At 31.7% G+C, this 23,716-nt stretch overlaps 4 protein-coding genes across 4 annotated transcripts in view; 2 read left to right on the top strand and 2 right to left on the bottom strand.

The window, feature by feature from the left end:
- LOC145314214 (uncharacterized) overlaps positions 1 to 23,716 on the top strand; it is a 444,769-nt gene that overhangs the window by 275,639 nt on the left and 145,414 nt on the right. The window lies entirely within an intron of this gene.
- On the top strand, positions 1,143 to 16,815 carry LOC145314202 (uncharacterized). Its single transcript, XM_080154029.1, has 15 exons — positions 1,143 to 1,228; positions 1,446 to 1,541; positions 2,898 to 2,924; positions 5,274 to 5,313; positions 5,549 to 5,620; positions 6,913 to 6,976; positions 7,670 to 7,741; positions 8,552 to 8,594; positions 9,896 to 9,962; positions 10,478 to 10,625; positions 11,109 to 11,202; positions 12,455 to 12,500; positions 13,686 to 13,801; positions 14,650 to 14,733; positions 16,494 to 16,815. Exons 2-15 carry the CDS (start codon positions 1,456 to 1,458, stop codon positions 16,555 to 16,557), a joined length of 1,023 nt encoding a protein of 340 aa, XP_080010155.1. The 5' UTR covers positions 1,143 to 1,228; positions 1,446 to 1,455; the 3' UTR covers positions 16,558 to 16,815.
- On the bottom strand, positions 16,781 to 20,733 carry LOC145314203 (E3 ubiquitin-protein ligase Rnf220-like). Its single transcript, XM_080154030.1, has 6 exons — positions 20,604 to 20,733; positions 20,134 to 20,210; positions 19,181 to 19,309; positions 18,804 to 18,900; positions 18,380 to 18,501; positions 16,781 to 17,245 (listed from the first exon to the last, which is right to left on the bottom strand). The coding sequence occupies exons 1-6, from the start codon at positions 20,714 to 20,716 to the stop codon at positions 16,791 to 16,793; spliced, it is 993 nt and encodes a 330-aa protein (XP_080010156.1). The 5' UTR covers positions 20,717 to 20,733; the 3' UTR covers positions 16,781 to 16,790.
- Positions 20,977 to 23,716, bottom strand: part of Coq8 (ubiquinone biosynthesis protein COQ8, mitochondrial) — a 40,216-nt gene continuing 37,476 nt past the window's right edge. Inside the window, exons 17-18 of the mRNA XM_080154959.1 lie at positions 21,880 to 21,952; positions 20,977 to 21,113 (exon numbers count right to left, since the gene is read on the bottom strand). Of these exons, the coding sequence (XP_080011085.1) occupies positions 21,051 to 21,113; positions 21,880 to 21,952 (136 nt within the window). The 3' untranslated portion in view covers positions 20,977 to 21,050. The remainder of the gene's footprint in view (positions 21,114 to 21,879; positions 21,953 to 23,716) is intronic.

Below are 23,716 nucleotides of genomic sequence, written 5' to 3'. Positions count from 1 at the left end.
TAGGGGCTGAGTAAATCCCATTTCCCCCATAGCGTTACGGACTGACGGACGGACGGACTGACGGACGGACGGACGGACGGACGGACGGACAAAGCGAATTATAGAGTAGCTTCGCTACTAAAAATAGATGATAAAGTCAGTTTTGAGAAATTAACACACAACTAGCTATTTTGATGATAAATGATAGTTTTCAAAGAGAAAATAAGCCTAAACCATTAAAAAAAATATTAAATGAATAAGAATCAAGCTGTGATTCTCAGTGGTAGTAAGTATATTTGTTATTTAATGTCTTGAGGTTTTTTTCCACTAAATAAGCATGACCTGGATGAATTTGTTTGGAGGGCCGGGGTTGGACAAAAAATTAAGATTTTGTTGTAAGAAGTGTTGTTAGACACCCTTTATCAAAATACTTATGCAGGAAGAAATGATTTACAGAGTTATTTTATACCTATAAATAAATATTTAGCATTTTGCAGGAATAAGGTGTATGTACAGATTTCTTCTAAGTTTAAATTTTTTTATTTTATTCTGAACTTTTTATATATTTAAAAAATGTTTAATTTTAGCTCAAAAAGTATCTAAAAAACCAGCAAAAATATATTTTTAAACCTACTTTACCCTTACAATTATATAATCTATAGCTTCCATTTCACATTAAGTTGACCTATACCCTGCAAAAAATGTCTAAAACCTTACAGGGAACACCAAAAAGCTCTTTTGGTCAATCGGTCCAGTGGTTTATATGATCCTATCAAAAACATCAACGCACACAAATATTCAACTACCTTTTTATATAGAACTCCAGGTATCTAAAGGGATACGGCAATGGTCGATAAATTTATGTAAATCTAATTATGTTACTTAAAATTACCTCTTCATTGGATTAAAATTAGTGATTGAAACGTTTAAAAAATCAACCTAATGATCTTACCAAAAAAATCACTAAAGTCCCCAAAGTTGTTAAGACAGCTAATAAGAAAACGTTAATATAAAACTTTGTTGACTAGTGTAATAAACAGCCCATTGTCCCCTCTCTCACTGATAGGATTCCATATTATCCCTTATCCCTGTTATTTACAAATTGAATTTTGATCAAGATCTACACACAGTTTAATTTTATCTCACCTTCAGTTTACATATCAATGATAAATATTTATTATACTTATATAAATATATTTATTGAATAAACATAAATACTGCACAAATATTTTTAATAGTACTTCATTAGGTAAGTGTGATTCAATATCTCATAGAAAAATATTGTTTGATAGTCGTAGTTTTTTGAAGTTTTGGCGGCTCCACATCGCTGCTTTTTTCGAGCCATTTCATTTTTTAAAATCAATTCAAACTGGTATTTTTTTTTGTTTTTAAACATCTGTAAATCAACAATAAATTTCACGTAAAGACATTTGTCAGTAACTTTAATAACTATTGATAAATTTTAGTCTACCTAAAATGGAAGCTGGAAATTTGAGCGACCGGAAAACCCCAGAACGCGGCATTCTGCGCAAGTTTGCTTCTGTTCCTACAGGGCCCTCCAGGTAATTACTCTCAAAATCTAGGAAGAACAAGTTTTTTTTTTGGGGGGAGGGGTGCAAAAGTTTATTTAGCAGGAAAAAGGTTATTGCTAGCCGCATAGATTATTAATCAGGGAAGGAGGGGATATTGGGCTGTTTATTACACTAGTCCCCAAAGTTTATCATAACGTTTTCTTATTCGTTGGCTTAACAACTTTGGGAACTTTTGTTGAAGTTTTATTTGTTGATTTATTAAGTTGAGGGTCCAAACGTTTCAACCACTAAAACCAATCCCCCCTCCCCTTTTAAAAAATCTTCAAAAGACTATTAAGTTCTATTATGTCCTAACATCCTTTAATATCTGTGCACGAGTCTGATTTTCCTAACAAAAGTAAAAGTAAGGTCAACACAACAATAACAAAGCTCAAATGTATAACATAGCCTAAGAATGAAAATCTTGATAAAACCAGCTAAATCTACTGATAAGGGATACTTTCAATTTGAATAGGATTTAGGAGTTATAAATAATAAGGAATAGTTACACGATACACATGGAGCAAATATGTAAGTTCACCTATGCACAAAGTTATGACGAAGCTTTTTATAGTGCCTAAAAAAATGACTATTGGCCTACTATTGGTCAATTGATATGTATACTGGCCTGCCAATGTTAATTTAGTCTGTGATTTGGCCAATCATCAGTCATTTGTGCTATATAACGTCATTTTTACAGGAACTATAAACAGCGCATTAGATATTGCAGCTTTTAAAGAACTATTGTTTTTACTCATCAAAATGACAGTTTTAAATTTAGTTTTTTCTCCAATAGTAGCATTATGAGAATAAAAATTTGATAAGGATGATAATACATATAATCTTAATAATCATTTTAACTGACAGACAAGTTGTAGGCTTTTTTTCTTATGGTGATATATTATCTGAAAAGTTCAACAAAAGCAGTTCATATATAGTTATTTCGTATGATTAAAGTGCGATAAATGGTGATTAATGCCAATGCCACAATTACATAGTTAAGAATCATCTAAGTAAAAAAGAAAAATGTTGACGATTACATAATGCTTGGTTAAGGTTTTGAAGAATATAGGATTTAACCTTATTTTTCAGTATGACTACGAAACCGATTAACATCCGCTGGATTAGAACCGGTTCTCAACCATAATTAAAAATTATGTTTAGCATCGAAATATAAACAATTTTCCACGAATCATAATAAAAGTCCTAACATTAATACCCCAATTTTGTAATTTTTATCTTAATCTTTTTATTTTAATATCCTCGGAAAGCTGTCTATAATACGATGCGATAAAGAACTAAATACTAAAAAATATTGTTTAAAAACTAATTGTATTATTATTTTAGGACAGACTCCCCTGCACCTAAACGAAGGTAAGACACATATCTTTTTAAAAGCGAAGCTTTTCTATAATTAGGGTCGGTCCGTCCGTCCGAGATAGATAGCTTTTATTCGTTAATTTAGGCATGTTAGAATTGTCCTATCGATTTCAAATTTTGCATGATGATTCCTGTAGTAGTTAGGTATGATTTAAAAACCGTAGCAACTCTATAATCATTACCAGAATGTCCGTACGTCCATTTTAAACATGTTGATTTTTCTACTTTTTTAACAACAAATTTTTATGTGATCTAATTATCCGTTTGATCTGATTTTTGGTATATTGATTCCTGGGACAACAAAGAACAATAGTATAAGCGAATCAACTCTATAATCAAGTCCTAAAAATGTAAGTAAGTCCATAAACATTATCCCGTATCAAGCAGTTTTCCAACAAATTTACTTAAATTTTGCTTCGACTCTTTCGATACTTTTGTATTCAGATTATTCAGTTCAGACACTATACAAGTGTTAATGTTCGTTTGTCATACCGTTTCAGTCATTCGCTTTTATGGATGTTGTCATCCTTGTTTTTACTTGAAATAAAAAAAGTTGATAAGAAAATGTATATCTACAAATTCCCGGACCGAAAAATGGGGCCCTTATGTCATATTTTAAAAGTAAATTTGTGATTTTTGCAACTTCATGCGGTCTTATCCCGTTTGGATACTTGCTCAGTCTAACTACCCTAGCCCTTTCAATACCTATCCTAACCTAAAAAAGCACAAATAGTCTGGTTTTAATCAAAATGATTGTTAGTGGTCTATTTGTAGTACAATTAAAATTGTAAATGCTTTATTGTATGTTTTTTTTTTTTTTTAAAGATTGATGTTACAAAGATTCCTTACAGCAATAAAATCTTTATTTTTTACTTTTTTATACCTGTCAAAAAAATTGATTTTTAAAACTATTTTTGTACTATGTCTATAAATATAAATAATCTAAAAAGGTTAATCTAATTGGATAAAATAAACACCATGATTTCATTTCTTTTCATTCATTATAGTGTTGTAGAAATCAGGGAGGGAGATGACATCGCAAATTAATTTACAATACTTATTTCCACTAAAAATATACCTTCTACAAAAGTCAAAATCCACGTATAAGAACTTAGATGTGGGCCTTTTCTAATCCATTGTCCAATCCCCGAATCTGTGGGTATGAATGGAAGAATTGTTATTCTTAGTTAGCACAGGGTGTACACTAATAAAGTTGAGATAAGAATACATATATCTAATTTAAAGATTTTAGGAATTTAGTAAAATCAAAGTATTATGTGTTCAGTTCAACCATTATAAAATTGTTCAAAAACATAAGCATACTTCATTATAATGCCATATGACCCTCCTTTAAAAAAAGAATCATTAAGTCAAAAGTATTAATTTTTTTTAAGTCGGCCAACTATACAACATAAATAACATATTGATTTGAAGAAAATAATTATTGTCTACATTTAATACCATGTAATATGATTAACTTCAGGAATCTCAAGGGACAGGACAATGAGCTTTTAATTAATGTGCCCCCAAATTATCATAAACAAAATTCCCTCTTATGTAGATGAAAACGTTTGCACAACCTTATCAAGATTCAAAAAGATGATTAAAGTCCCTCCACAGATTATGACGTCATACGATAGAATAACCAATGAGAGGCTAGCATAAAATTTTACCATATTGGGCAAGTACACTAGTCCCCAAAGTTTTATAATAACGTTTTAATATTCATTGGCTGAACAACTTTGGGAACTTTTTCTGAATTTTGATTAGTTGGTACATTAAGTTGAGTGTCCAAACATTTCAACAACTTATTGTAATCTACAAAAGTGGTAAAGGTGTGTACCATTATTGGGGACGTAGAAAATTTACCGGCTATTATCTTATTCCTTTAGATCCCTGATAAATAACTAACAATAGGTTGACATGTAATAACAAATCAGCAACTTTATTTATATCACAAAGTGGTCATAAAAAGGGTTTACTAACATAAAAGATTTGTCAGCATGAAACAATATTAATTAACACGTATATTGTTAACAGGGAAGAGTATGTTCAAAACAATCATAAATATGTCCAGAAGTTGCGCGGCAATAACAAGTTACTACAAGTTATTGGTTTAAAGTTACAAAAAAAATTTTATTTGTAAATACTAAAATATTTTTGTAAGATAGTAATTTTAATGATTTATTAAAATAGAATTTTAATCACTTTTATGCAAATTTTCAAGCAATTACAATGCCAAATATTGTATGTAATTCTATATTGGATGCATTCATTCTTAGATAAGTAAGTATTTTAATTTTATATAATTTTATACTTTATTTTAAAAGCTATTTTCTTAAGGGAAACACACCATGGAGATTTTGAAGCTAAGCAAATCCAGGTAAAGAATTCTTTCTTTTGTATCAAATAGGAGACGGCAGTTGAGTTCAAGAAAATAGCCTCAAACCACACAGCGGCATAAATAAACAGTAATTTCCAAGATTTTTTGCTTGAAACAAAAAAATAAAACCTTATATTATAAGATTTATACTTTTAGACATAATTTCAAGTTCCAATAATATGTAAAAGTATTATATAAACTTAATTCAATTTAAAATTCTTAATACTTTAAATAGGTTGGATCAACTTCAGGCCCTACTCAAATTCTTCAATTCATACCAAAACCTACTCCTGGCCCTCAAAAAAAGGTAAAACACCAGGATTCTAAAGGAATAAGACAATAGCCGATAAATTATGCATATCATAACTGATGATACACAAAATTAACCCCTTCTGTAGATTAAAATTAGGGGTGTAAACGTTTGAAAACTCAAATTAATAAACCATCCAATAAAAATCACTAAAGTCCTCAAAGTTTTTAAGCCAACAAATACGAAAACGTTATGATAAAACTTTTTTTGATAATAATTAATGATGAATAAACATGCAGAAAAATTCAGGGAGGTAGGGGACATTTGGCTGTTTATTACAATAGTCCCCAAAGTTTTACAATAACGTTTTTTTTATTAATTGGCTTAACAAGTTTGGAGAATTTTATAGAATATTTGTTTATTGGTTCATTAAGTTGAGTGTTCAAACATTTCAATCTCTCTAGTAATCTACAGAAGGGTTAATTTGAAAATCATCATTTGGGGAAGTAAATCAATTTATTGACCATTTGCTTATCCCTTTACATCTATGAGAAAAAGTTGTCTGCAAAAAGGAGAAATTAGAAACAAAATATTTTTTTTAATTTTAAATTTTGGTGGACACCCTGTATAATCATATCATTTATTTGTATAACCTTGATCATATCTATATTTATCATTTACAATTTCATGCAAATAAGATTCATCATCACTTATTAATAATCTTTAAAATTGAATAAAAAATAAGTTTTGCATTAAAACTTTTTTTATGAAATTTATCGATTATATGTAATTGAAGACAGTCAACTCAATTTGTGCTATATAAAAAGGCCATGTCTTTAAAAATAATACACCACTGCGGTACCCTAACCCTTCGAGGCTACCCAATGTATTCCAACCTAACCATATGGGGGATGGGCTCGAATAAACGCATTGAGGGAAACCGCCTAAATATCTCCAAATAAGAAACATTAAAATGAACAGGACAATTTTATTTTCAAATTAATCAAAGGAATATGGCCGGCCCTATACAATTTTCCACAAGAGTTTTATTAGGCAAAATATTTTTTTTCTAGTGTCTCTTATTGCTGTTAATGTATAGCAAATAAATTAGATGTGCTCTTTTTTTTAAATCTATATAATGCTAAACTCGTCAGCCTTTTGTGAAATCGTCATATAATAACTTTAAATTTCAGCTGGATGTCCAACCCTGTTCTTAAACAGAAAATCCATCTGTTCAGAATATTTTTTTTGCACACAAGCGGCCTTAAATTTTAGGCTTACTCGCGGCTACAGAGCCCTGATTTAATGGCATTATTAATGTTCAATAATCCAATTGTCTCTAAATTTAGAAAAGTCATGCAACTCAAACAAGACCATCAGAAATTAGTACAGTGCCAGAGCCATCAGCTTCAGGGAGGGATATGTCACCTAAAAAATAAAAGGGAAGGTAGGTTGTGCTAAAACTTCGTAAAGGTGTGATTTTTAAGGCTTAAAAACAGTAGTAGAAGGATAATATTTACTAAATACATATGTGTATTCCTTATTGAAAAGAACTATAGACAACAAAAATGTTATTAAAGTTAACATAAATTTTATCGTTCTACTACTGTTTTTAAGCCTTATAACTCACACCTTTACGGAATTTTAGTACAACCTTTGCTTAAATTCTTTTTTTTAACAGATATATTTTAAGCAAGTCAAGTCTTGGTATGGATAACAGATCTATAGTATAGATGTATATACAGATAATTACCTGCCTCCCTTTTCCAAGGACCGTTATGGTCTGCTAGCAAATTGATTTCTGCTACTTAGCTGTGTTAATATTACCAACACTATTGGTTGATTTTTAAAGGCCCAATTAAGAGTCGGCACCAGGTTCTTGGGATGGGAACATACAGTTATTGAACACCTTCCCACTCTAGTGTTTTACTCTAATGTATGGATTTAAGTTACTTTTCCCTCTGACGCCATATACAATACATAGCCCCAAGTATATAACGCTAATTATTAATGACTTTACAACAACGTTCCTAAGCTAATATAAAATAGCAGGAAAGTTGAACCTTAGTTTTTCTTCGAATGACATATCCCCTCCCCCATTATCAGCCTCGAGAAGGTCAGTGACAGAAAATCCGCGAAACACCAGGAGATTCAGTGTTATTAGCTTTAACACTCCAGGTACAAGAATAGTTATTAATGGCATCGTATTATAGACAGCTTTCCGCGGATATCAAAATGAAAGGCCGGAGGCCTATGCTAACAGAACTGGTATTAGCCTTATTTTATTTTTCGAGGAAATATTGTCTGTAATACTATGCTATGCAAGATTTTTAATTATGTCTGAGAACCGGTTCTTAGTAAGCGGATATTAATTGGTTTCGAAGCCATACTGGAAAATAATTTTATTTGATTTTAAGAGCGCAGCTACTCGCCATCTAAAGTCTGTCAGTGTACAAAAGTTAAATAAGAACCAAATAAACAATATCTTATTTATCGTTACCCCAGGGATCGAAATGGATAAGACAAACCTTATAATAAAGTATCAGGATGTCTGTATGTCTGCAACAAAAGACCTCGCTAACCGCTGAACGGATATGTTTTTTCTTTATGGTTTCTCATAGTTCCTGGAAGGTTCATAACCACCACCCTCTCAAGATAAATCGCCCCTAGAAAAAATTAATCCACCCCCGCAAAAAATTTTTGAATACTCCGTTTTTACTTTTTAATCTAAATTTTAAAAATTCAATTATCGAATACAACTTCCCACTCTGAAGTGCCCCTATAGAGGCCTCTAGGGGCGTAGTCGTTAGCGGACGTTAACCTATGAGAAAACAATGGTTTGACACACTGCTAGTTTGTACAACAAAACCCAATCAAGAATTAACAAAAAATCAAAGTCAATTGAAATTTATGGGTTTCACTTGATTTCTCAATAAATAACACATCTTTGCACGTAATTGAATTAATCCAATCTAATTATTTGATTAGGAGAAGAAACAAATATGTTAGACAACACATCTGCAAGTGAGAGGTAAAACTCAGTCATAAAATATCAAAGTTTAGTGAAATTGCAACATCATTAGGTAGAAAAATAATTATCAAGGACAGCCAAAATGTTAAAAGAAGTTGGTTGGAAGGATCTATCTTATTTTAAAGGAGCTAAAAATATCACCTGACTTCTAGATATAGACGGACAAAGCTAATTATATATTAGATGCATAGTTTGGACTTATAGACAAAGGTCATATAATTAAAATGTTGATTGTCTGCAATAGTAAGGATGTTAGTGCCTAGGGACTTTCTATTAAGTTCTAGCCTTATGGTCGTGGACTCGAAATCATAAATAAAAAAATCATCCAGCAATTAAAGTCTGTTGCTTAACCTCATAAATTTTCCTTTTAATATGAAAGCATTTTGTGATTTTTAAAAAAAAATTATTGAATTTTATTGTGTATTTAGGCTCTGTGTTAAAAAATACGTAGAATTTATTTTAGATAATTAGTAAATAATTTATAATGCATGTGTAGGCGAACTTTTATCTAGTTTATTTCCCTCATGGATTGGTTGTTTAATCAAAACAGTAAAAAATATGTTTTGGGTAGAATAACATATTTTGGCTATAAAGAACTTAAAATGCTTTCTTTTATTTTTAAAAGCGAAGCTTTTCTACAATTAGGGTCGGTCCGTACTCCTAGAACGGATTGCTCTTTCGTGAATTTAGGAATGTTAGAATTGTCTTTTCGATTTCAAACTTTACATGGTAGTTAGATTTGATTTATTTTGTGATATAATTATCCGATTTATCTGATTTTTGTATTGCTGATTCTTATGCAACATCTCTATAACATCTCCTTAAACATTTTCTTGTATTTAAGCATTTTTTCAACAAATATACTTACAATTTTGTTTCTACTTTTGTACATCTATATTCTGATTATTCATTTCTGACACTCTACAAATGTCAATGTTCAATTGTCCTACTGTTTCAGAGCTTCGCTTTTATGGATGTTGTCAATCTTGTTAAACAATGTTGCTTAGTTTTATTAGGGTGTTGTTTTGGCTTGCTCTTTTTACGCTACTAGCGTCTGCGAACCTATCATCTAAAACTAAACTAAAATTTTAAGTATTAGAACAAAAAACCTTACAATTTTATATGATAGGATTAATGGTTAAAACTAAAACTAAAATTTTAAGTATTAGAACAAAAAAAACCTTACAATTTTATATGATAGGATTAATGGTTCTCACAAAATTATTAACATAAAATAAGTGATATTTGTGTATGAAATTATTTGATTATCTGAAAAATCTACCAATTTTGTGAACGTCTAGGATTGATGTACTGAATGATGGACGAGCTCTTTTCAGGACTAGAAGTCAATCAATCTATTCAGAGAGGGTAAGTTTTAACAAAACTACTTTATAAATTGTCTGTTTTAATAGAGTCGAAAGATTTTTACGAGTAATTTAATTTTGAGAGGGTTTTTGTCACAGTAAAGGTATTCTATACTTTACTATTTTTGTAAGTCAAATATTTGTAGCTTCGCCTACTATGTATTATAATTAGGCTGTTCTTATTTGACAAAAAAGTTTAATATACTTAACTTATTAACATAAATTTCAAAAGAATGGCCGATAAATTGCAAAATGATGATACATAAAAATCCATCCAATCGAGATTCTATAGAAGTCCCCAAAGTTGTTAAGCCATCGAATAAGAAAACATTTTTATAAAATTTTGAGGAAAGTGCAATAAACAGTGCAATGTTCCACCCTCCCTGAAAAAAAATGTGCCTCGCTAAGTTGACTTTTTCAATTTTCATTTGAGCAACATTGTAAGTCGCATTATAACACTTAACAAGCGACTTACAGAAAAACCCTAGAAAAGTTGCGCTACTAACAATAATAATCTAGGCAGATTCCGAAGCAGGTTCTACAAACTCCGACGCCATCCCCTCTACGCTGTCCATCTCCCCGCCCATCCTGCCACTGGCCTTCGCCAACGCCATGCTGACCCTGTACGTGGTTCAGTCGCCAGAGGACTGCAAGCTCCATTTGTTGGGTATTTGTTGTTTTTCATATTGGTGTTCTTTGGACTTTAACATTGTATTTAAAGACAAAAACAAAATAGCAGCATTTAAAGTAAAAAACCTATAATTCAAATTTTTCAGTACATTCACAGAGCTAAAAATTATAAACAGCTTCGCTTAAACGAATATTTCAAAGTCCGATTTAAATTTACTAGCGGCAACGCCCCCTAGAAGCCTCTAGGGGAACATGAAGTTTAATTTTGAACTGAATTTTTATAAAGAAAAAGTAAAAAAAAGCTTTTGAGATATTTTGTTCTATGGGTCATTTACCTTGGGAAAGTGGACATACCACCCCAAAAATAGTTATAACCCTTCCCTGGACCTATAAAAATCTTCTCTGTAAAAGAGAATCATAACGGTTCAGCGAGATCCTTCGCTATAGACAAAAAGAAGCTTACTACATTAGGTATATGTTAGGATATTGAAACATAAGTAATACAAGCTTATTCATTTAGCTTTTTGTCTGATTGCTGGATCCTTGACTCTGTTCATGTCAATCCTTGGCCTTGTGGCGGGACTTCTGGTCAAAATGGCGGTTGCTGACGGCAGGTATAATTAAACATTTTAAGAATAAACAATCGTATTATATAAAGTTGTATGGTATTATTTCTGCAGCTTAAGATCTCATTAACCACTGAATCGATTGGGTTCTGCATTTTAGAAAACCTTCACATAGGGTTCATTTTAGGCGATTTAATTTTTTATTTCAGTCCTAGGATGGTTTTAGACTATTTTACTGCTATTTTCTTTCCTTTCAAATACATCACCCCTAGCCGCTAGGGGTGATGTATTTTATACCAACTCTTTGCCTGCAGGACCTTTGTCTAGAAGTCCATGATACTGTGCAAGGTAATGAGTTGCGACCTGTGTCACGTAATTGACATAGCAGCAGTATTCTTCATTCTTAATATTTATAATAGACTCAACCCAACAACGCTTTAATCCAGCTATAATAGCATTTTAGTTTATGATTGGCTTTAAATTAATGATGGTGGTTATGGCTAAAATATTATCAAAATACCTTTTAGACCCCCTACTTAAACCTATACCATTACATCAACGACTAACAAACCAAAAACCCAAAAATTTACCTTTGCTTTAAAAAATAATTTTGTTGTTGTCATGTATATAATCTGTTCTTGTTGTCTTCACTGGAATGGTGTTCTAATAAAGTTTTCTACAGAACTCATTTTAACAACACAATAGATTCTTTTAATTTCCATTAAAATAATTTTCTAGACATTTCACATTTATATTTAATAGAACAAGAACAATTGTGTCAAATATTAATATACAGATATCTAATAATACTCAATTTAAACAATCTGCCTCCAAAGTTTTAAAAGTTTAAATATTAGAAAGGCAATGTGCTTGATATCAGCTCATACCAATAACGAAATTAATTCGGGAAAAAATCACGAAACTTATACGTGTTTTTCAGCTGTCGTTGGGGGGCAACACATCGTAAAATTGCCCCCCAAATATTATTTCAGATTTAATTCCCTTGTTGGTTATACCTTATTCCTGGCTTGATATGGGTTGGGCATACTTATAATTCAAGTCTTGCATGCTTTGCTTATAACATTATACCCAATGGCCATAGAAATCCATTAAAAAAATCAAGTTAATATAATGGTTTATTATATAAAGTATTGTGTTTAATTCATGCCAAGTTTTAAATTAAAAGAACAATATAAAGCTGTTAATTAACGATTGGTTACGGACAGACAGACCCAAATTAAAGAAAATAATTAGATTTTGACAAGCTTTCTTCCACGTGCATTATATTAATTCTATTCAGGGTGAGCAATCAAGAGAGAACTGTTATTTGGTGCATTGTTAACCAGGTTAGGTTTTAGTAACAGCTAAGCTATTCACAATTTTGGGTTTGTAAGAATCGTTCTATGTCTTTCAGGATATGTGGACCGATCAGGTATTACTATAGTTTTCATTCCATACATTTTAAACATTTTTCAGCTATTTTTGATAGAGGGTATTTTTTTGCGTATTTTCCGTAAGGTTGTGTGTGTTTTAGCATTTAGTCAATTGCGCTTATTAGGTCAAACTGTTCTTAATTGTGGCTATTTCATATATATACATTTGGTTATAATTAAGAACAGTTTGACTTAATAAGCGCATTTGACTAAACGGTAACACAACTTTACGAACTTTATGGAAAAATGCCCCCCTGTATTCCATACAATTGGGCATAAAATAATAAGACAATAGATACTTGTCTGATTTTTTAAAGCTGCACTGTCATGGATGTCTTGTTTTTATTCACTTAAATTAAACTTGATTCAAATCTATTTAAATAGAACACAATGAATGTTGGTTGGGGGTCATACAAATCTAAAATCAAATTAAATATTTTTTGGAATCATGATGTACAGGAAATTGAAAAGAAATAAATAATGTACAAATCAATTTGTGTTCATTTACATAATTGTCCCTAGCTGTATTATCAATTACAGAGGTTAAATTATATTTGGCCAGTTAAATTAGGCTAATAAATGGATATATTATTTCTTGGATCTTGCACCACATTTTCATATTCTTTAATAAAGTGAAACGCGCAGTGTGCTAAAATAAAGATTAACCCCTTCCATCCCATTTCTTCCTATCCTACTGGATGAAGAAACTGACCAATAAATGAAAAAAGAAATAGTAACCTAAATTAATAACAATTTTTCCCCTGTCCTAATATCCACGCATATTCTACATCCATTAGTTGGTAATGCAAAGCATTAAGGCTAGCGAAAAAGACTTCTGCATACACCAATATTTTATATGTATTTAAATAAATGGGTGGATGGAAACCTGTATTGATTGGATTCAAATAAAACAAAAACTCTATATTTTTCTTTATGTTGCTAAGGCATATTAAGAATAAGGCATGCAACATAAAAGTTTGGGTATAGATTATTTTTAAAAATGACGGGTAAAAGAACGATTAAAAAACAAAAATATTCATTTTTTGTTTTTTAAACAAGCGGTTTTCTCTCTATTTGATATAAATATTTTTTATTTAGAACAATTTCTTTGTATCAGTACAAATAGCTTTGTTCCTCACCCTGTTCTGTTATGTGTTTGCGTATTTTAAGAAGGTCCACTACACTGATACAAGACATCCTTACTATTGCAAAAGGTAATGAAGGAATTGTTATTTCTCGCATCGTATTATAAACGGCTTTCCGCGGATATAGAATGTACAATTATGAGATTAAAACCAGTTTTTTTAGCCGGTGCTATTTTTATATTCGTAGGAAGCTTGATATAATTCAATGCTAGACCTAGTTTTTTCGTATGGATAAGAACCGGTTCCTATCCACCGGATTAGAATGAATACGAGAAAAATTTTTAACAAATGAAATAAAAACAGTAAATATTTTAATAATTGCAACATTAGAACTTAAAAAGGGTAAGCGTTAGAATTATTTCTTAGCTTAGGTGCCATTTGTATAACATAATTGCAGGATGTCTATTTGTCTGTCTGAATAGAAGTAAAGCTGGTAAGATATTGTAAACGATTAAACTGATCGTTAGGAAGGTTTTAGGCAAGGGGGTATATCACCTTCCTCATCCTTCAGAAATAAAATATGATTACCTTTACCTCATAAAGGCGGGATTCTCCTTTGATTTTTAAATGATCATCTAAAGAAACCAGAGCATCATCCGCGTGTAATGGGATGCGATACACCCAAGGATATTAGGTTTAGTAACATCCAACAGACAACTAACTCTTTTTGAATGCACGACCTTTGTCCTATCTGTACATGGTAATGAGTTGCGCTTGTTTATGGGCCAAGGCATCCCCCCCCCCCCTCCCCCCCAACTCTTACTATTTATGTCGCGCACCTGACATAGCAGCAGTAGGAGCCATTTATAACTTCTTTAGTTATGACGCGGTGTTGGTCCGAGATTCGAACCTATCACCTTTCCGACGACGAGCGGATGCAGAGATTAAAACATCTTAAAATGATATTGATATTGAAGGAATGTGTTCATGTTCTGTATGGTGTTATCAAGTGTGATGGTTCTAGCTGGCATCATTGGTACTTTCTTCTATTTCTGGCTCAGGTAACAACTCAGATAACACAAACTGCTGGACCGATGGACCAAATCTTTCTAAAAGAGTTTAGTATTTAGTCCAAGGCAGCTTTTAGACTATTTGGAGATTTGGCCACCCGAAGAAAAGCTACCTACCCCGAAAAATTTTTTTTTTAAGCAAAAAATAAATGTGACAAGAATATCCAAAAGAAAACAATAAATGGATAAAAAATGGAATTCCTGATCTAAATATATTTGTAAAATATAGTATTTTAAAAAGATGAAATATTGACTTCTAAGAAAAAAAAGATTTATTAGTTTCTCCGAAAGAAAAATTATCATCAAAACATAAAAAATGCATTAACTTAACTTTATTTTTGCGTCTTATTGTCAAAGAAAATAAACATAAAAATGTAAATCTTTTCCGTCATTTTCCGTGTTACATACAAATTTTTTTTTTTGCTGCAAAGGATTAGTGTAAGGAGTCTCTTTCAGAGATTTCAGATGTCTATCTCATACAAAGATATTCATAAGAGTAGGGTGGGGTAAAATGCAATTAAATATTTTAAAAAGTAACCCCTTCAATGTGTGGAACTTCTAAGAATGAAAGCTTGGATGTATCTGTTGTATAATATCTAATTGATACAAATGATTTGCATGAAAATATATAAAAAAGGATTCCTAAAATCTGAAAAGCAATAATGACCAAACATGTAACAACCATCAAGACATAAAAAAAAATCACACCAGAAAATTTATCAAAATATCTTTACTGTACAGTACATTTGTATGAATAAAGATGTAAACAGAAGTTATCCATTTAGAATTTTCTTGTCACATCTCAACTAAATTTTCCTTTTTATATCACTAGCGGCTTCGCCCCTAGCCTCTAAAAAAATTTGGGTGCTGCGAACCATACTCTCCCCCCAATTTTTTTTTGAGGGGGGGAGGAAATTTCATTTTTGGGGAAGTTGGGAGTGTCCCACCCCCCCCCCCCCCAAGAAAATAGCTTAAAACTATCACAGGACCAATAGGTATATACCCTGAAGAGTAGAATCCGATCGGTTCTGGGGTTACCGAGATCTTAAGCTTCAGACGGACGGACGGACAGACAGACATCAAGCTACTTTGTATTATTGATATAAATATTAACGCAAAAAACATGTTTTTTTATCTTTAATTAAATATCCATGGTGAAATCATAAAGCGGTTACTATGTTTAAGTGTTAATATATCTCTGAAACAGCTTTTTAGACATTTTAATGCTAAGTGCTGTGGTTTTAGGCTATTTTCTAGAAAAAAATGATCTGAAGAATTAAAGCAAACTACCCATTAATTCTCTGATTTTAGTATTTTGCAAATTTCTGAAGCTAACAACCAGCTCAAACCATTAGTGGATTTTTTCAATTAAGTTAAAAAATAAAATGTGATGCCAAACGTAAATTAAGAGTAATGGAAGAATTATTTGTATTGCAATGTTTGAAACAAAACACCAAGAGCAGCGCAATTTCTCTGCAAACAAATTTTATCACAAAAAGAAAGAATTAAAAAAAAAACAGTTCACAATTACATAAAAGGATAGATTATTAGGGTAAACTTGTAGTCTTTCAAAAAAAAGATTTAGACAGACAAAAGCAAATAAGCTACCAAGAAGTATATATGTAAGATCTTAAAAACACATATTACAAGATTTTAATTTTCTGAAATGAAAACTACATGGTAGATGTTTAGGAATAAAATAAATATTGACGCAAAGAACTAAAAATTTCTATCACTTAATTTATTTTTAGGACTGTTGACACAAGAAGAGAGACTAAGAAAAACAAGGATTCTACTAAACAAGCTCTTATTTGATTTATTCACTTTAAAATATTGTAATTTTTCAAATACTATAGGTATTAGTCGTACAATTTTTATATCATATATTTGGGATAATGTCGCCTATCATTTTATCTATCACTTTAATTTAATTTTAGTGCAAATCTATAAAAAGTACAGTGTAAGTAATATGTATATACCTACAAATGCATGAGCAAATCAATGTCATATCAATTCAACAATATATAAAAATAATCTATTTCTTTGTATTATAAATATATTTTTCTTAAATCAGCCGGTGTTACAATAGCTTTACATTGAGGACATATCTTTTTACTTGCCATGACTTGCAGCCAGCAAGATTCGCAGTGAACATGCCAACAAACTGTTGACACCACGTGTCGGGAAATTTTGTCTAAACATACGCGGCATGCTTGCGCACGGTTGGCATTTAACACCTCATTTTCAAGTTTTTCTATTTTAAACAATAGTTCACTAGACTCTGTTAACTTTTTTGGTATATTCTTATTATTCTTAGGCTGTGACGAAGGGCCAGGAATACATTCTAACAAATTATCTTCATTAACTTCACTATGATCATCTTGATTTCTAACCATATCTTCTGAGTATTGAGAAGGGCCATAATCTTCAGTTTCTCCTGTAACGTCCAAGTCTTCAGTTTCATCTGTCTTTTGAACTTTAGTAAAGTCTCCGCCAGCTGCACCTAAATGATACAATATAAATAATTAAATTGCAATAATCTCTGAAGTCAGAAAACACCCCTAAGTTCTTTTATAAGAAACAATTAGGTTTATCTGAAAGAAAACTACTTTTTCTCTAACTATACATACAACAAAAATAAAAGTTTTTCAAGTATGGCTTTAAAACAAAACCGATTAATTTCATCATGATTAGAACCGGTTCTCATCCAAACTGCAAAAATATGTATAGCATCGAATTACAAACAATTTTCCACGAATATTAAAATAAATAATTATAAGATCAACACCAGAGGTGGATTCTTAAAAAACTTTTGCCTCACTAAAATCAGTGAGGCTCGCTAAAAATTTAGAGGGGATAATTTTGCCTCACTAATTAAGTGAGGCAGTGAGCCAAAAAAGTTTTTTAAGAATTCACCTCAGTCTGTTTGCCAGAGCCTTAGACCCCCAGGGCATGGGCGTCAAAGCTTTTTTATTGGGGGGGCTTTTAAGGGGAGGGTAATTCGTTTTTGGTAGGGGTGAAATGGCGCGCGAAGCGCGCCGCAAATATTTTTTACCCCTCCAAAATTTTTAACCCGGGGGTAAAGTTTGCTTGAGGGGGGTAATTAACCTCCCTGAAATCTGTTGGCAGGGGTAAATTTTGTTTACCCCCTACCAAAAATTTACCCCCGGGGTAAATTTTTTTGGGGGGGGGTAATTTAAATATTAAATATTTAGTATTCAAAATTTTCTTGTTAGAGATTTTTTATTTTTTAAATACCCCCTCATAAATAGTTGGAGGGGCCTACGGCACCACCAGGGTAGGGGTAATTTTTAAATAGGGGGGGGGGGGGTAAAATGAAAATTTTTTTGACACCCCCAAATTCGTTTGGGGGGGGGGGTAATCCCCACTTTACCCCCCCCCCCTTGGACGTCTTTGCCCCTGGGCCTAACAAATCTGGTTTGATCTTAAAGTTTTCATTTTTATATCCGCGGAAAGCTGTCTATAGTACGATGCAATATATAGGAATAATTTTTCTTTCCTGTAGTGATGATGACACTTACAGTATTTATCCTGTAATTTATACTTTGACATCATTTCAACATTCCCAATTGTAGGAAATAAAATAATATTATTAAATAAATACAAATTTTCTTACCAAGTGCGACTAAGCTGGAAGCTCTGATCCTTGTTTGTCCTGACCATTCATATTCTTCAAACTGTTCAGTATCATCTTCCATCATTACATATTCAGAATCAGCTATTTCAATGTCATTATTCCTAAATCAAGTTAAGAATTCAGTCAGAAAAAAACTGATTACCTAAGTTTAGGAAGTAACAAAACATAAAAACTCGTATACTGTCAACTTTTCTCATAACAAAACCTTAACCGCAAGGACGTTTAATGGTCAGGGCAAAAGGGTTTTAACCCATGAAAGTAAAAGTAAACTTCAAACCCGGATTATTTACCTCTCCCCGCACCCCCCCCCCCCCAAAAAAAAGAAAGAAAGCTTGAACGTCCTTGCCTTAAATAACCTATTACTAAGCCAATTATTCACATAGTTTAAAAAAATGTATCTTACTTTGAAACTCTAATACACGCAGTGACATGCTCCTTGTGATCTTGTAAATATCCATGCACATCCTGCAGACATATTTGGCAGATTGTAACAATACCTTCTAAATAAAAAAAAGGATTTTAATAATAATATCATGGTAAAATGTTGCTAATATTTGCATTTAGTTCCAGGTCTTCAGCTATTTTCCAAAGGGTGCATAGACGTCAATAGGAGGAGAGGGGGTAAGGGGGGACTGATAAAGAAGTGTTAAAAAACCCCAAACTTTATACACTCATTTTACCCCATTCAAATTTTTTAAAAATTAGATTGAAAAACCTTTGAACCCCCTCAAAAAAAGGCTAAGCAACATAAATTCCTTGTCATTCTATTAGACTATCTACCTGTGTTTTGAAAAGTTGTGTGCATCAACCTCCGCCTTTCCCTTCTCTCCTTGAGCCTGCTGAATGTTTCTGTCCTGAGTTTTGATAATGGTTCCTCTGGGCACGGCTTTGATCTTTTCCTAGATCCTGATATTTTCAGTGATAAAGAGATTGACAATGTAAATAAATACTTTTATGATGTTTCTAAAGAAATAGAGACAAATATTAAGATTTTATTGCAAAATGATCCAGAAGTCCATTTAATAATTTTTACTTCAATTTTGTATAAAAAGATTAAAGAGGACTATCCACGAACCAGAGCAAGTGATTCTAAGCATCTTCCAGCATTGACCCATAGTACTTTTTAGTGAATATACTAGGTGTATGTTTAATATTTGCTTCATCGACTAAAAAGTTAGGTTTCACCATGGTTTTATATGAAAAAAACTTTGAAATGTAAATCAATTTTTAAAGCAATATCATCAAATTCTTTGTTGAGTTCAAAGGACAAAATAAAATAACACTGCAGAAAAGCATCAAATGTTGTAAATTGCAAAAGTACATTAATTAAACTGTTTACAAGTCACCAACCCTTTACTAAATATACATTTTTAATCACAATAATATAATTTTGTGTCAAAGCTTTTAAACAACAGTTTGAACTCATAAAAACATTCGATGAGATTGCACCAAACAATGCCTAACATTTCAAAATTTTTTTCATATAAAACCATGGTGAAACTTTTTAGTCGATAAAGCAAATATTAAACATAATCCTAGAATATTTACTAAAAAAATACTATAGGTCAATGCTGGAAGATGCCTAGAATCACTTGCTCTTGTTCTCGGATAGTCCTCTTTTAAACTAATGAAGACTCGGTTTCTTTACTTTTAAAGCGCTGCTAATCTATAACCGTATTTGTAAGCCCAGTTGTCTTATTTTTATAATTTATGGCAAACTCTCTTTATCCCTGGTAATTTGTCAAGCTTGATTAATTCCTGTTTAAGATGATCTTTCAGATGCGAGTCCAGGGAATTATAAGCATCAAAACTAAAAATCAAAACAAAATTATAGATTTTTTTATAATCGTGGTTCATTCATTTTCATGTGACTTTAAACGTAATCATACATTGGCATTTTTCTACTGCAGAAAATCTGATAAAATTAGGGTTTAAACCCCACATTCACCCCCCCCCCCTATCAACCAGAGAGTCAAAGGAGGGGTGGAACAAAATACAATGGCAGGACATGTAACAGGAGGATAAACTCTCCTCTTCCTTAAAAAAAAAGTTCTAAAAAGGCTAAGGCGAAGCAAAAATATATCAGTTACAAGTTTAATTATGACATTTTTAACTTTTTAAAGAAAGTAAATCCTGTTTAAAAATACCTTCAAAAAAGAATAATTATGATAGTTAATCCTCTGAAATGTAAAAATTAGTTTACCTTAATCCACAGCTAGTGAGAGGACACGTAAATCCGGCTACAGAATCATTTTCCGTGTAATTACTTTTCATGGATTTTCTACGTCCGGTTGATAACATTTTCTTTTTTAACATTTTCTTTTTTTGGTAGATTTTTTAATTCTGAATTTTTGTTTACAATATCACAGAAATTAAGCAGATAATGATACACTATAATACAGCTAAAAATGAATAAGTACAATTTTACTTAGGCTATTAATACATTTAACTTTAAGGGTACATATAAGAAGACTGTTATATTTTGGATATACTATTTATAAGCAAAAATTTGTGCTTTTTAAATTTTGGAATATTTTATCTATCTTTCTTTTTTAATTTCATTTGTAAATCTTAATGGGAGGAAAGTTATCTTAAATAAAAAAATTAACACTTTAGCTTAGCTTTTAAGACATTCGTTTAAATAATTTCTTTATTTTGCTGCTTCTTCTTTTATTTCCTCCTCTTCTGGAAATTGTTTGTAGCTACTCCTGATAAATTTTTATCTTCTTAATCAATTAATCAGGTAAACTAAAGTCAGGGATCTAGGGATAAATTTATGTTCATCCATAATGATGATACACAAAATTACCCCTTCTATAGATTATAATTAGTGATTGAAACTTTTGGACACTCAACTGAATGAACCAACCAATCAAAGTTGTTGAGCTAACGAACATGAAAACTGTCCTATAAAACTTTGGGGACTAGCGTAATAAACAGCCCAATGTCCCCCCCCCCCTCCCTCCCTGTTTTAAAGTGGACCAAGAAAATAGAGAAATCCGGAAAAATCTTACAATCTGAAGATTTATTATGAAAGTTTTTCTAATCTTTTGCAAGAATTGGGACAAATAGAATTGTGATCTTATTTTAAAACATTTTTATCAGGCTAGATCTATTCCAAAATTTCAGACGCCTATCTTAGAGATAAATATCAAATACCTATAGAAGATGCTAAAATCAAAGTTCCCCAAAATGTGACGGACAAAAATACTGACATTTTGAATCAAATATTAAAAGGCACATCATATTTTAAAGAATTATTGTCTGGTCCCTTATTTCCTCGTAAAGCAGATAAAGCATAAAACTTCTGTTAAAAGGTTAAAATATTTTAAAATTTATTTCAGATTAGTCACAGGAAAAAATAAACTGTTGTTCTTTCAGCAGAAGTTTACTAACATATTTCCTTTTTCTTTGTAATAGAAAAAACTTTGTTCCTAAATCATTTCTTGAAAGGATTAAGAAGTTTAAAATTTCCTGATGTCTTGCCATATTTGATAACAATTAAATTTAGAGTTCAACTTTCCTGCCAGAAGAAACAGACCAGACAACTTTCTGAAATAACAAAATTCGTAGAATTAATTATCAGGGCCCGGCAACCTGTAAGCCTCGGGGAAATCAAACCTTTTCTTTTCTAAAAATAACCAGGAAGTCAAAACTACCTCAAATATTGCAATTCATTTTTTAAAACAGATTTTGAAATCATCCAAACGGGTTTAAATTTGAGACGTCGGCGCGGCTGCTAACGTGCGCCTGCCGAGCCCAGGGAATTATATAGATCAAGGGGGGGGGGGGGGGAAGTTTTGCCACTTTCGCGTAATCCGTGATTATTAGGCTAGGTATTGATGTGAGACTATAGGTTATTTGGGATAAAAGTTTACTTTTGGGTAGTACTTCACGTATATTTAATCATTTTTTGGATAGGTCTCCAGGTTCAGGTGCTGCAGGCTGGAAGGTGGTTTCTGGACAGGTAAAAAAAATTTAAAATTTTTGTTTGAAGAGTTAGAGATCAAATTATTAAACAAAATATGCATCTTTAAGGATATTATTGAAATACCAGAAGAAAAAATTAAAATCGGCCTCCAGGTTCAAGTGCTGCAGGCCTCCAGGTCCACTCTGGACAGGTAAAAAAACAAGTTTTTTATTTGAAGAGTTAGAGGTCAACTTATAAAATAGAATATGCATATTTTTTTATATTATTGACATATTTGAAGAAAAAATTAAAATCGGCCTCAAGGTTCAGGTGCTGCAGGCCTCCAGGTCCACTCTGGACAGGTAAAAAAACAAGTTTTTTTATTTGAAGAGTTAGAGGTCAACTTATAAAACAGAATATGCATCTTTATGGATATTATTGAAATATCAGAAAAAAAAATTAAAATCGGCCTCCAGGTTCAAGTGCTGCAGGCCTCCAGGTCCACTCTGGACAGGTAAAAAAATATTTTTTTTATTTGAAGAGTTAGAGTTCAACTTATAAAACAGAATATGCATATTTTTTTTATATTATTGACATTTTTGAAGAAAAAATTTAAATCAGCCCCCAGGTTCAGGTGCTGCAGGCCTCCAGGTCCGCTCTGGACAGGTAAAAAAACAAGTTTTTTTTTTATTTGAAGAGTTAGAGGTCAACTTATTAAACAGAATATGCATATTTTTTGATATTATTGACATATTTAAAGAAAAAATTAAAATCGACCTCCAGGTTTAGGTGCTGCAGGCCTCCAGGTCCACTCTGGACATGTAAAAAATAAAAAATTTTTATTTAAAGAGTTAGAGGACAACTTAAAAACAGAATATGCATCTTTTTTGATGTTATTGACATATTTGAAGAAAAAATTAAAATCGGCCTAAAGGTTCAGGTGCTGTAGGCCTCTAGGTCCACTCTGGAAAGGTAAAAAATAAAAAAAAATTTATTTTAAGAGTTAGAGGTCAACTTATAAAACAGAATATGCTTCTTTTTTTATATTATTGACATATTTGAAGAAAAAATTAAAATCGGACTCCATGTTCAGATCCTGCAGGCCTCCAGGTCCACTCTGGACAGGTATAAATTAAGTCTTTTTATCTGGAAAGTTACAGGTCAACTTATAAAAAAAAATATGCATTGTTTTGGATATAATAAATATACTTGAAGATAAAATTAAAATAGGCCTTTAAGTTTAGGTGCTGCAGGCTTACATTTTCAGGTATTTTTGCTTTTTTTCCTGTTTTAAAACATGGTAGGTAGGTATCATACATTTTTACTTTTTTATATGGACAGTGACACTTTTACCTGGATCCTGGTGAACGCTGGTTGTTGCCGGCCAGGTGAATATCTCAAATGGT

This window comes from Acartia tonsa, chromosome 3 (assembly GCF_053477335.1).
Source record: "Acartia tonsa isolate MP-2025a chromosome 3, ASM5347733v1, whole genome shotgun sequence".
NCBI classification, from domain to species: Eukaryota; Metazoa; Arthropoda; class Copepoda; order Calanoida; family Acartiidae; genus Acartia; species Acartia tonsa.
This window is presented reverse-complemented; position numbering and strand designations above follow the sequence as displayed.

Excerpts from the sequence above, each read along its gene's own strand:
- LOC145314202 (XM_080154029.1), top strand. The coding sequence starts at position 1,456 with ATGGAAGCTGGAAATTTGAGCGACCGGAAAACCCCAGAACGCGGCATT. Across the intron at positions 6,977-7,669 it reads GCCAGAGCCATCAGCTTCAG|CCTCGAGAAGGTCAGTGACA; the intron begins GGAGGGATATGT and ends CCCCATTATCAG. Across the intron at positions 12,501-13,685 it reads TTTGGTGCATTGTTAACCAG|AACAATTTCTTTGTATCAGT; the intron begins GTTAGGTTTTAG and ends TTTTTTATTTAG.
- LOC145314203 (XM_080154030.1), bottom strand. The coding sequence starts at position 20,716 with ATGTTAAAAAAGAAAATGTTATCAACCGGACGTAGAAAATCCATGAAA. Across the intron at positions 19,310-20,133 it reads AATCAAGCTTGACAAATTAC|CAGGATCTAGGAAAAGATCA; the intron begins CAGGGATAAAGA and ends CACTGAAAATAT. Across the intron at positions 17,246-18,379 it reads TTCCAGCTTAGTCGCACTTG|GTGCAGCTGGCGGAGACTTT; the intron begins GTAAGAAAATTT and ends TGTATCATTTAG.